Source organism: Arachis ipaensis, chromosome B8, assembly GCF_059453495.1.
Source record: "Arachis ipaensis isolate K30076 ecotype BB chromosome B8, ASM5945349v1, whole genome shotgun sequence".
In the NCBI taxonomy this organism is placed as follows: Eukaryota; Viridiplantae; Streptophyta; class Magnoliopsida; order Fabales; family Fabaceae; genus Arachis; species Arachis ipaensis.
In genome coordinates, this window is record NC_142443.1 from 33353714 (window position 1) to 33367900 (window position 14187).

The 14187-nt window shown below is 29.5% G+C and overlaps 1 protein-coding gene across 1 annotated transcript; it reads right to left on the minus strand.

Moving 5' to 3' along the window:
• Positions 1–5817: 5817 nt before the first annotated feature.
• On the minus strand, positions 5818–9700 carry LOC107612941 (uncharacterized). Its single transcript, XM_016314733.3, has 7 exons — positions 9557–9700; positions 8396–8763; positions 7931–8158; positions 7437–7791; positions 7217–7344; positions 6970–7105; positions 5818–6307 (listed from the first exon to the last, which is right to left on the minus strand). Exons 2-7 carry the CDS (start codon positions 8737–8739, stop codon positions 6068–6070), a joined length of 1431 nt encoding a protein of 476 aa, XP_016170219.1. The 5' UTR covers positions 8740–8763; positions 9557–9700; the 3' UTR covers positions 5818–6067.
• Positions 9701–14187: the final 4487 nt, after the last annotated feature.

Below are 14187 nucleotides of genomic sequence, written 5' to 3' on the forward strand. Positions count from 1 at the left end.
TTAGGAAATTAACATATTAATGTTTTTAAACGAACTTTTTTGCGTCTTATATACATGCCAATCAAATAAATTTGCCAATATTCAAAACAAATATTACAGTAGTAGACAAAATTAATAATTTAATTTAGTTTCGAAATAAATATTTATGTACTCAAATATCAAATATAATACTCTACATAATCAATATTTTTGAAAAAAAATTATTACAAAGTAATTTAAAAAAAAAATAAGTTAACAAAATATTTATGGGACTTTTTTCATTCAACTGTTAATAAGTAAAGACATATCAAAAAATAAAAACACATATCAAATAAAAAAATCATTTTCTTTCTACATCAAATTGATAAGATAAAAAATTGTTTTTCTTTACATTAATTTGATAAAAAAATAGACATAGTGCTAATTTTTATACGTAAAAAGTTAAGAATAAATTAAAAAGACAGAGAAATTTTACTGAGAAAATAGATTAGATAAGTAAATTAAAGAAAAAAAATATAAGTGGATGTTATGCGTGTAAAAGTAGTAACTACTGCAAAATCGTCCAAAATTTGCAACTGAAGGCAATGGAAGATGATTGAGGCGAGGGTATTGAAGAAAAGAGAAGAACAACAGCAAGAAAAATACAAAAAAAAAGTAGAAACTAAACTAATATAAAATTAAACAATAAATCATGAAGATGGTGAGAAATGTGAAAATATTGATATTCATTTTTGTCCATTTTTTGGTTTATTTGCAATTTGCAGACTGTCTGCATTTTTTTGGAGATGTGTTATTATAGTTATGGGAGTAACAAAACCGTTTTTATTTTAACGGGAAGTTATTAGATTTTTCAAAACAAATTTTATGATTATTTTGTCCTTATAATTTGTTTTATGAAATGATTTGTTATAAGGTTAATATAATCCAAAAAAATTGGACACTAAAGTCATAGTCAACCTTTTGTATTGACTTTATATATTGTTATAGATAAAATTAAACAATAAAGTATGAAAATGGTGAGGAATGTGAAAATATTGATATTCATTTTTGTCCATTTTTTGATTTATTAGCAATTTGCAGACTGTCTGCAATTTTTTTTGGAGATGTGTTATTATAATTATAGGAGTAACAAAACGGTTTTTATTTTAATGGAAAATTATTGGATTTTTCAAAACAAATTTTATGATTATTTTGTCCTTATAATTTGCTTTATGAAATGGTTTGTTATAACGTTAATATATAGTCCAAAAAAATTGGACACTAAAGTCATAGTCAACCTTTTGTATTGACTTTATATATTGTTATAGATAATTATAGATTATAGATTATAGATTATAGATAAGAGAGAACGTGAATGTATGTGATAAGAGAGAAGATGAAATAGTGGAAGTTTTTTAACGTAGAATAACTGACATATAGTGGGGTAGATTATTAAAAAAAAAAGCAAAATTGAAAATAAAATTTGGACACCAAGACAGACAGATTGTGTCATTATATATTGTTATAGATATTTTAATACAAATTATTTAATATTATCAGAGCTAAAAAAAATAAAATTAATATTTCTTCTAAGAATAATTATTTTTAAAATTATAAATACACAATAAAAAATTAGAATACATTCAAATAGTACTATAATAAAAAATAATTCAAGAGATAAAACAAACTAATAGAATATATATACACAACTAACAAATGTTATCATCATTCAGTATATTATTTAGACCAATTCTAATACTTGAATATCTAAAAAAATAGATTATTAATATATAAATAATATTTTTTGAATTATCTAAATCTTTTAATATAAATAATTTAATATTGTCTGGACCCAAAAAAATTAAAAAATAAGATTAATATTTTTTTTAAGAATGATTTTCATCAAAATTATAAATACATAATAAAAATCTAGAGTACATTAAAATAGTACCATAATAAAAAAATTCAAATATTAAATTAATAGTATAAATTTTTTAAATGAACAATTATCAATCATAATACATTGTATGTATTATAGATATATGTAACATATTATATTAGAAATAATTGAAAGTTTATTAATTATGAATTAAAGCTTTTGAAAAAAAGGATAATTTATGTCCACTTACTGTTCCATCTATTACTTGAATTTGGTCCAATTCTACTGTTATTTTGAGGACGTGAATATTTAAAGAGTAAATATAATATTGATATAAGATTAATGTATTTTTAAATTCTACCAAAAATGAAGTAATTTCTTCTATAAATCATAGCTACTAAGAGTAAAAAAAAAAGTATAATAGTAATATTCAAAACATAGATCTAAACGAAAAAATTATTATTTATAATTTATAATAATTAATTTAGATAGAGTACCTCAAGTAAAATATTGAAGGTCAATAATTCTGGACATGTGTCTATTTGTGATATGTTTAAAAAAAAGATAAATTGGATTAAAAGCAAATAAAATAAAAAAAATTTTATCTGTATTCAATAATACTAATAATAACAGATGAGATGAGAAGAGAGAAACGAATAAGATGTGAAAGATAATGGGTGAAAGTTATACCAAGGTGGCCAAGTAGTAGAGAAATTAATAGAAAGGGTAATATTGAAAAAAAATCTTGGACACCAAACCCATGTATTGCCATTATATATTGTTATAGATAACGAATTGTGTAATTTACACAATATTAAAATTTTTGTAATAAGTGTTTTAATATTTAAGGATATAAATGACTTTAGTTATGGTATGTGTACAATAAAATTAGTCACCAAAATTAATTATTAATATAAAATATATATTAAAATATAAATATATTATGAAAATAAATTAAATTTTACATATATTTATATACAAATATATTGATGGCTAATTTTAAAAATTAAATTTAGTATACAAATAATATTATTATAATAACTTAATACAGTGTATTAACTATAGATGGAAAAAGTGGACCTTTTTTTTTATCAATATGCTATTCTTAATTTCTTTTTTCTGAATATCGCGATAGTATCAATTCTTTTTTTACGTGCTGAATGGAAAGCGCCAAACGCATTTTTTACGTGCTGAATGGGAAGCGCCAAACGCAGAGGCACACGTAGAAAGCACAAAGCGCAAAGGTTCCTTCTTCATAAATGTTTTCGATTTATCGCGTCTTTCAATGTGAGTATTTTTTGGGTTAGTGTTTTACATGTTGAACGCCCTTTTTGCATAGCCGACTCCGGAAAATGTTCGGTGCCATATTGACAAAACAATGACAGTTGAATAAATAATTTAAAAATAGTAGTATTTTGGTAATAAGTTCTAGTAACGAAAGAAAGACACAATATAGCTAATACAAAGAAATAAATAAATCAAAAGGGGTAATTTAGGCTTATTCAGTTTGAGAAATCTTTTTTTCTATTTTAAAGGTTTTTTGTTTCCGGAATTTATTAAAAAAAAATAATAAATAAAAATAATAAAATTTATATTTTGTTTTCATTTTGCTATTTTTACATTTTTCTTTAAAAAATACTGAAAATAGAAAATAGAAATAATTGAAAATGAAGGAAAAAATAAAGCAGAATTCTGAACATGCATTAGATTAGGTGAAAACAGAGAGTTGGGCATATCAATACTCAATTTGAAGGTGAATTCTCAATTGGGTACTTGAGTACATGGTTGTTGCTAGTTTAATTGGATTTTCCAAGTTCATATGAGTGATTTTAGGGCGGAAGGTGTGTATTTGTTATCAAAACGTGGGTGTTGGGTTAACTAGCAATTCATTGATGGGCTTCAAGTAATCATCCAAGGGGCCGAAGGTGGTTGATCTTGATCATATGAAAGGGACAATACATTCTAGGACCATGCTATGCTTCAAATGTTGGACTATGCTAAAAGGAAAACATAATGCATCAAGTACATGAGATCATGAAAAGAATGTGTTAGATTATAAGCAGCTTTCAAACATCATAAGTTGTGGACCAAAAAAGGAAAAAAAAAAGAACATCATAAGTTCATAACCATCTTCCATCCATATAATTGTGCAAATCATCCAAAACAGATTGTCCAACCAATCACGCAAGTAGTTAGAGACAGTTTACGAACTTGCAATTTGTAAAGTTGTACCTGTCGGTTGGTTAACCAAATTATCCAAAACAAAGATTGTTTAGCAACTTCTACATGCAGTTTAACGTGCTTTCTAGAAGCATCCTTTTTTTATCAAATAAAAGAATTTGTTTGGTAAGTTGAATTCACAAAGAGAACTCTATGCTCTGACCAAGGCGGATTAATATAGGAGTGTGCTCAGAATTCACAGTAGAATTGTGGGGAATCATTCATGGTCTCAAATTGGCATGAACTATGGGAATTAGAGAAATTGTTCTAGAGTGCGAATTCAAAGACAGCAATCACAATCCTCAACATGGGAGAAAATTTTCAAACTTACCCAAATACTCTCACTAGAAATCTCTCAAGAGTGGAAGAAGAAACCATGGCAAGTTAGAAATAACACATACCTAAAGAGAAGCCAACTTTATATATATATATATATATACCAACAGGGCCTAAGCCCAAAGAAGAAAAAATAACGAGAAACTAACCAGGTTGTTCTAAGACCCTATTAGCATCCTGATCATCAGAGATCCTAATTTTACTTTTTTTTTTTTTTTGGTCTTAAAGTTTCTAATTCTACTTGAGGTTTATCAATGAACATTGAACACAAAGCCAATCTGCTTAATGATTGTAGTCCCCCTATTTTTTCGCTCTGGGCTTTTTGCTCCTATTGTACTAAAAAATGAAAAAGAATAACTCAATTCAGGCAAGTGCCAAAACCTACTTGTTTCCGAAAGAACGTTCCAAGTGAGAACAACTTTGATTCATTAACAAAACTAGTCAGCATCCTAGGGAAAATTTACATCAAATTATGGATACATAATTTAATAAATTTGGAATTTCATTTAAAATTAAACACATGAACCTCTTTAAACTTGTGATATCCAAAAGCACTAAGAGTGAGCCAATCGTGAGGACTTTGCATCATAGTTATTAAAATCGGACCGAATTGACCAATTCGACTGAAAAACTGAAAAATCGGTAATCTGTCCGGTTCGGTTTAATTATTGACCGTTTTAGTAAATAACCCGGTCAACAATGATCAAACCCATTGAAAACTGACGGTTTACTCGCGCACCTCCACGGAACACCTGCGGGATGCTGAACCACAGTAAAAGACGGCCTCCATAATAATTCACAAAAACACTACACATGGGATTCGAACTTGAAGAGCCCTAAAACTATAGGTCAATTACCACTAGGCCAAATGCACTCTTCATACATAATAGGTTAATAATATTATATATAATACTTAAGTTTATATGAGTAATGCTCCAAATTTACAACATTCCATTAGTTCATATTTTATTAGAATAATTTTAACATCACATAATTACTCATGTAATTCAACTTATATATGTTTATTTTTCTTTTAAAATTTTGATTGTTTCTTATTTTTTATCAACAAATTATTTTTACTTTTAATTTTATCTATATGTAACTTTTTTTTATTTTTTCAAACCTATTAAATTAAAGGCTAATAATTTATATATATCACATTAAAACAATGAGTTAATAAAATTTATATATAATTTATTTAAATTTAAATAATATAAAATATTAAACAATAATTTTTATTTTTCAATAAATATTGTATTATAATTTTATATATTTATTTAATTATTACCGAATTAAACGGTTTAATTACTGATCCATCAATTGAACCACTAATCCAGTGACCCAATAACTTCACCGGATCGATTGTCAGTTCGGTTTTGATAACTATGCTTTGCATAGTTGAGAAGAGATCATTAATTCAAAACTTGGTACTAAAAAAGCTCGTGATGTTCGAATTGCATAAATTTTATAAGTATATTCAAGGAAACCAAAAAAGTGTTTACATTAATAAACTACTACATACTTCCTTAATCAAAACAGAAACATGATAACAGTCTACTCTAAGTCCTCCCTTATGGTATGTTAGATGAAGCCTACGAGGACAGTGATCCCTCAATACAACAAAACTGTGGGTGACGGAGTTTCGTTAATGATGACACCAACAGTGTGCGACGCTTAGAAACCGAAGAAGCCAAGCTCGCTGGCTCTTTCCTTCTCAAATGTCTCGAAGTATTGATAGATGATTGTTACTGCAAGCAATATTCCCGTACCGGAACCAATTGCTCCCATGAAATCTGCCAACACTGTTAGGGCACCAATACACATGCCTCCGAAAGCTGCAGCAGTTGGAATGTATCGGTTCAGCTCCTTCTGCAGATTCGACTCACGATGTCCAGGCATCACCATTTGTTGCTCCTGAAAATTCAAAAAAGATGTTATGGAGTTTACTATGATGATGTACCACAGAATCGCATGATATAATAGAGTTCAACAATAAAGTCACAAGGGTGGAATTCCCTTTTCAAATAAAATAAAGTTGTCAGACTAGTCTCAGCCTTGAAACAATATCTTATTGTGGGAATAGACAAGACATTTTACAACCTGAGGATAAGCAGACATATATCAAACTTTTCTCTAGGGTACCAAATTCTAAATTACTTATCAAATTGCATGAGTATAACATGATCATCTCAAATGTTAGATTTACTATTATTAACTGCCAATGTTCAATGACAAGGTGTCACTAGTCACGAAACTCCAGCCATTGATTCAAAAGTATATGAACATTTAAGGTCAAATAGAAATCTAAATGGATCAAAACTTGGAAAAAGAAATAATAATATAGTTAGGTTAAAGCTTGAAATAATATATAGTTGCTCGGACACTGAACTGATTCAACGTATTGGTGCAGCAAAAAACCAGGGGGCAGTAATTGGTAAAGTTCCAATGGTTCTTAACATTATAAATCACACAGCATGTCAACGGGTGTATATATTGCAAATAAATTAATACGCAGGTGCAAGTAAAAATATATAAAGATGTATTCGCAATTTGGAATGGGAATGAATAGTCAGTACCTTCAGCTGCTTGGCAACATCTCTAGCAGATGAACCAGAGACTTCAATCCAAGTTTTGGAAAACAAGGCACAAGCTGACAGCATAAAGACAAGATAGAACAAAGCATGGAAAGGATTGGCTGCCATATCAGCTAAGCTGCAAAATGTACACATATTGTCATGGTCTAAATTATATATTAACATATTAAACAAGATCAGGAAGGAACTTGGATAATTAACATTATAATTCTAAACTTTTCTCCCTCACCTGGATGGTGCAGTGATGTAGTATGCAATACCACCAACAGGAATAGACTGACCACCACCATATTCAGATTCCTTCCATTTACCCAAAAGATTGACAAAGAAGTTTCCACTGTACTTGCGGTGAAGCAGCTGAACAATTCCAATAAATTAGATCATTAAAAACGGAAAATGCTAAGATGTTCAGCCAAAGTAGCAACATGCGATCATAAAACTATAATTACCTGGGAGATGAAGTACAGATTGGAAACAAGGGCAGACTGGAGAATAATGGGCATGTTGGAGGTATAAAACAGTTTGATAGGGTATGAACCCTGCTGTCCACGGGCATTCTTTGACCTTACAGGCAATACCACTCGGAAACCTTGGAAGTAGATCACAATCAGGAAGATCAAGACAGTGGCAAGCAGATTTGTCACGTTGGGAAGATTCTGCCGGTAAAATGCCTCCCGAAGAGCTCGGACTTTGTCCGTTCTAGTTATCAACAAGTGGAACAGAGCAATAACAGCTCCCTCAAATTCAGCTCCACGTCCACTGTTAATGGTGGTGGGACTAAATGCCTTCCATATGATATTTTCACTGCAAAATAAGAAGAGAACTTGTAAGTTTTTCATAAAAGGTCAGACAGCCTAATCAATAGTTGCTAAAAGACAATAGTTATTTGCATATAGATAAATGGCAATAGATTTATCTTATTAACTAATACTATGAATCTTACCAGATATTGGTTGCTATGAATAGGGAAATTCCAGACCCCAGACCATATCCTTTTTGAAGTAGCTCATCTAGACATATCACAATTATGCCGGCAAAACAGAGCTGGAGGATAATGAGGATGGCATTTCCAACTCCAAGTTGCCCCACACTTCCATACATTCCAGAAAGAACATAGGCAACTGCCTCACCAACAGCTATCAAGATTCCCAGCAGTTTCTGAGCACCATTCCTGGATTTAACAAAAAAAAAAAAAAGAAAGTAAAGAAGGGAACTTTTTTGTCACCCTAGAGTTATGCAGACCTCATAAGAAATACCAGCACCATATCAATATGTAGCACACAATTACAGAAGATAATTAATTTCAAATAACAATGAAACAATGCGATCAATGCCAAATTGAAACCGACATTGGTAAAGGAAAATATAAGCCTTTAAATGAAAGTTCATAAGATCCAAGAAAACTTACAACAGAGCACGGTCCTCTCGTACATTGTTGTCAACTTCAATGATCTTCGACCCAGCCAAAAGTTGCATTACCAACCCAGAAGTTACAATGGGGGTAATTCCAAGCTCCATGACAGTTCCACGGTTGGAAGCAAGGATGACACGCATCCAATAGAATGGATCCGCACCTGTTGTTGAGTGGATTCCATACAGAGGGAGCTGGCTACAAACCAGAAAAATGAAAAGAGAGATAACGGTATATATGACCTTCTCTCTAAATGGCACTTTCCTGTCAGCAGTCTGAACTTCAGGAAGAAACGAAAGGAACGGTCTAACCAAGTGCAGCACTCTAAACCCACCTCCCATCTTACCAACCTACACCGGTTTAACCTGCATCATACATTCAATATGATTCATAAGATCATTGGAAGAACCGGAGGAAAATTCCAAAAACACCCCAGCATAGTACTAACTCGTCAACTAAATAAAAGATAGCTAAAACTTAAATCATGGACTTTTGAGATAGTCTTGTTTCATGCTTTCAACCAGGAAACAGAGGAAGGCAATGGAAAAAGTATTATTTTCGGATCCACAAAAATTCCCTGAACAAAAGGGATAGTAATCTATGCAATCAATCCATGCATTGGCAACTCAATCAATTATGCAACATTCGCAGCTCCGTATATTCTAACTAAATTAGATCAACAACAATCAAACCGATTTTTTCCCACCGATACATCCTTATGCATTGAATAATACAAAGTATGCAATCAAACTCTTACGGAAGATTTACAACTTTTCAAATTGCGAAATCAACGATGCAATTCAATTGCCATAACCATATAGAATCATATATCAACTGCGTTCTACATCAAATAATAATAGTAAAACCTAATCTAGCAAATCATAGAAAGAAGGCATGCAAAGTAACATCCAGATCTGTCCCGCATTCAAAATAGCATAAAATTCAAACCCTAACTCGCACGTGGAAACTGTGGAAACTGAAGCAACAATCGGAATCAGATCATGTCACAACTAAGAGATCGAAAAACAAGACCAGGCAAAAACAATTGAAAATCGGGAAAAATCAAACGTCAGATCTGGTAATTCGAGAGAGGCGTATGAAAGCGAATGATTGAAAAAAGAGAAATTTTATTTTTATAAATCTCAATTTCGTAATTACCGTAGCTGAAGGGCGTTATCGCAGATCTATATCTACCTACGATTCTGGGGGAGGAAAAATTTTAGCGAATGAGAAGAAGAAGCTGTGTGGTGAGTTTCGAGTGTGTTTATATATAAAGGAAAATAAAGAGGGCTTCAGATTATTAATTAATTAAAACAAATCTGTTTCTTCCTATTTAATCTTATCTATTTAATTTAAAAAATATAAATGAATTTTTTTAATTGTTAATTAATTATAATTCAAACAGGATAATTTTTTATATTCATCTAAAAATTACGAAGTAAAATTTAAAATATAATTTTTAATTTTTTAATATTTTTATAATTTTTTTAATTTTATTTATAAAATTAATTATAAAAAATTATATTTTATCTTTTTAATTGTAAAAAAATTAAAAGAATTTATTTCCATAATTCACCTTATTAACATTTAAAATCCTGTAATATCACCATATTGAAATAAATAATTATTTTCTAATAGAATAATTAATTATTAAATTAATCAATTTTTTTGTAAATAAAAAAATAAGCTATCCTTTTGATTTTTCTATTTATATTATGAAATAAATATAAATTTAAGTTAGTTATATTGCCATACAGATTACTTATTACTTATTAATCTCTAATTTCTAGTGATTATTAAAAATGCCCTATCTTTGATTTAATTTATTTCATTTTGACACCTAAGAGAGGGAGATATATTTGACTTTTTTTTTTAATGTTTCACGAGGATTATTTTGGTGTCTCTTGCTTCAATACTCGTTAGTCATATGTACGTGGAAAAACCAATAGCGATATGCCACGCCTTACAGAAATGGTGACGCGGAGAAGGCCGGTTGTCATTTTTGACCATTTTTTCTTTTTCTTTTTTTGTCCATTAAATTGAGGTAGGAATAGTATAATGCCATGAAGATATTCAAGGATCGGGATAATAGATAGATATTTTTCCTTTGTTTTGGATCATTTGAGCACAAATTGAACCATTTTTTTATTTAAATAAAAAAATTTATTACCAATTTAAATTAGGATACAAAAATTTATAAATTTGTATATTAATTTTATTTTTTTGTAAAAATTATATTCATATAGTTTTTTGGTGATTGTGTTATTTTTTTATTTCGCACATATTGCCAGTAAAAATGAATTAATTTTTTGTCCCATATTTTGCCCACAAAAATAGCAAAAAAGAGGAGAAAAAAATTTCTTCTTTCCAATTTTTGCTAGTGACTGAGAAATTATAAAAAAAAAATCCATTTTTAATAGTAAAAATGGAAAAAAAAATCGTATTGTTTTTGCTGCCTTAACACTAGCATAAATTATATAATTTATGTTTTTGCTTTTTTACCAACGTAAATATAACAAAAAATACAAAACAGTAGAATTGTGTATTACGATTGAGTCACATTAGGCAGTCAACGAGGTATTTGTACAATGTGTATAATGGACTATTTATTTAATCTAATATAAGTTAAAAATAAAAATTATCTACGAAATAATAAATTTAAAAATTCTTATTCAATTATTTTACATCAAATTTCAAATTTCAAATTCTCCAATTTCAAATTTCAAATTTTTAAAAAATCCAATTAGTTATTTAAAAAAAATAACCATCTGAAATCCTTCAATACTCCCTTCTTTTTCAACTGGCGGTCTACCTACCTTCATCAATAATCATTCCATTTCATCGTCGCTACTTGGGTTGCCACACGCCACTCACCTTTAATAAAAATAATCATCCACTTAAGGATAAAAATAATCATCCGCATACCTAATAAATTGAACATCTAACATATTTTAATTATATATAACTAAACTCAATCCAATCAAAATAATCATCTACATAAAAATAAAATAACCATCCGCATACCTACTAAAATGATCATCCTAAATTGACCATTAGAATAGAAGAAGAAGATGAATAAACAGAAAAAACTATTATTGTGGTGAAACATAATTTTGAAGGACTAGCAATGACAAAAGCGGCACTGTTGCGAAGCATAAGGCTCAAATCATGAAAGAAGCTAATCATGCTTGGATTCGAAGAAGAAGAAGAATATGGTGGTATCATCGGTGAGAAGAGATTTGAAGGAATGGGAGAAAACGAAGGCGCATCGGAGGAGATGAGGACGATGTCGGGAAGAAGACACACACCGGCTGCGACGGAGGCGCTGGACGTCCAGGTTGCTGTGGTGCCGTTAGTTCGACCCACACAATATGTGCGTCCTCCCTTGACGGTGGCCTGTGCAACAACGGCACCAGTCGAAACAGTATCGGCGCGATTTCCGATGGTGGCTGGTGACCATGGCGTTAGTGTAACAGCGAGACTCGATGAGAAAGGTATAGAACACTGACAAATCGTATTGAGGGAGAGAGGTGAAAGAGGGAGGTAGTTTATTTGTTTTCAAAATCGACGGTAATCCTAATATTTAATTTAAATTTTAAATTAAAAACCATTTAAAATTAATTAGTTGCCTGTAATTTAGTTTTAATTTCAAATTAACTCTGTTATACACATTATATAAAATATACATTGTCTTTTTGTACTTTTCCATTACAATTTATTTAAATAAATAACTAATTTATTTTATTTAAATAAAAAAAAAACAAATGAATTGTCTAAAAACTAACTCAAATTTTTGTTACGTAGAAAAAAGAAGTTTTATGTGGCTTTTTCCCACTAAGAAACATATCAGTGCATTAACTAATATAAAAATATTTTTGGACTAGTTTTAAAGCCTATTCCTTTCAGGTTTATGTATATTTTCTAGTAATTTATGAATAATATAATGAATTTAATTTGTATATATTTTCGTTATAAAAAATTTTATGTAAATAATTAATTATATTTTTTTTTAATAGTTGAAAGAACTCAACAATCAATATCATGTTAAACTCAATGCCAATATGGTTCATAATTTGGAGATATAAAATATTTTTTGAAAAAATAAAATATTTCTCTCTTACATATTGTCTAAATAATATTTTTCTTTTTTTATTTGTAAAATATACACCCATTTCTTCTATAAAATTAAAACAGTATATACTTTAATCTGTTTGATGAATTTCTCAATAATTATTTGTCTTCTTGAATAATTAATTTGTCATAACCATTATTTAGTGTAATTTATTTTAAAAAAAATTATCCAAATAATTTTAATTATTATCTTCTATCTTCTACTATCTTCTATTAATATTTTTCCCTTTTAAAGTCACCAACAAAACCTAAAAAGACCAAAGCTCCATCCCTTCTTTCTCTCCCACACGCAATAAATAAAAAGAGAACCTCAGAAGAAGTAACTGAGTGACGTCTGTCATCTCTCTCTGGTGTCTCCCGTCACTCAACCCAGAAACCCCACCACCTAACATTATTAGGGTTAAACCCCATATCCTCCTACAAATTACAGAACTCTCGTCCTCTGCGGTGTTTTCCGGTGCTTTCGATTCCTACGAACGAGATATCTCCGACAGTTTCTCGGCGGATAGTGCTCTTGCTTGGACTCTTGAGAGATCCAGAATACATAGTTCGTCCAATGAGCAAGAGACGTGATGATAAGGTAAATCTTCTGACACCCGAAGAACACTTTAAATTTTTGCCCTAACCGTTGCATTCTCAACACATTCTTCTGTTCACTCTTTTTTCTTTTGCTTTTCTTCTCATTTTTTGGTGGCTTGCCTTTCGATAATTTTATCAACTACAGTTTTGGATTCTGAAAATATCGAGTGAGTACGTTTATGTGAATATGCTGAGTTCAAGTATCCTTTATGATTATTTTCTTCCTAAAAGTAACATTTGTGTTTGTCTGACATGTTGTTAGATATTAATATGAACCAATAAAAGATATTGTCATATATTTGGACATGCATGTATCATTCAAGAAAACTTTGGTTCTCAATTTAAAAGGAAAGAAAAAAATATTTGATTTCCATAACAAGGCATGTTTCATACTTGGTTGAGTGCAACATCTCATTCTTATTAACTTCTTCTTTTCTTTTCTTTTTTTATATGCTTTTTGTTACCAGGTTTTGAAGTGTGGATAAGAGTTAATTTTGCTGATCATTTTGATTATTAAGCCACATTTAAGGTAACATGCTAAAATATAACATAATAACATGATAGAAGTTTAAATGATAATAATAGAAAACTATTTTTTTTATTAATTTTTTTTACCGGTTAATTAATTCTGTTTAATTCACGTTGTATTGGCCGTGTCAAATTCACTAATTTCGTATTACTATGTTGTATCCAATAAGAAAAAATATTGAACAAATAATTTAATACATTTTTAATGCTATAAAAAAAATAATCCTAAAGATAGTAGTAAGTTACTAATTTGCAACTATTAGGCACCTTATTAGTCAAAAACTTTTTAACTAAAAATTGTGCAATATCTTAATATTTATCCCTGGTTACTCCTTTTGTTATTATGCATCTTTATTTTTTTTTCTGCTCTCCTGGTTTTTCCCAGTCTACAGGATTATATATTTTCATGCAATATTCCTTTTTTTTTCCTTTTTTTTTTGTCTGTCTCTTTTCAGATAGCTGAAATATATTTTTTGGGTATTATTTTCCTACGATGAGTCTTGTTGCACGTAGAAGTGATCGCACAAGGTTGAGATTATATTGTTTTCCTT

What these genes read in the sequence shown, in the direction of transcription:
- LOC107612941 (XM_016314733.3), bottom strand. Translation starts at nt 8,739, where the DNA reads ATGGGAGGTGGGTTTAGAGTGCTGCACTTGGTTAGACCGTTCCTTTCG. An exon ending in CGAGAGGACCGTGCTCTGTT is followed by an intron (nt 8,159 to 8,395) that starts GTAAGTTTTCTT and finishes TGTTAAATCCAG; the next exon opens with GAATGGTGCTCAGAAACTGC. An exon ending in TACATCACTGCACCATCCAG is followed by an intron (nt 7,106 to 7,216) that starts GTGAGGGAGAAA and finishes TACATTTTGCAG; the next exon opens with CTTAGCTGATATGGCAGCCA.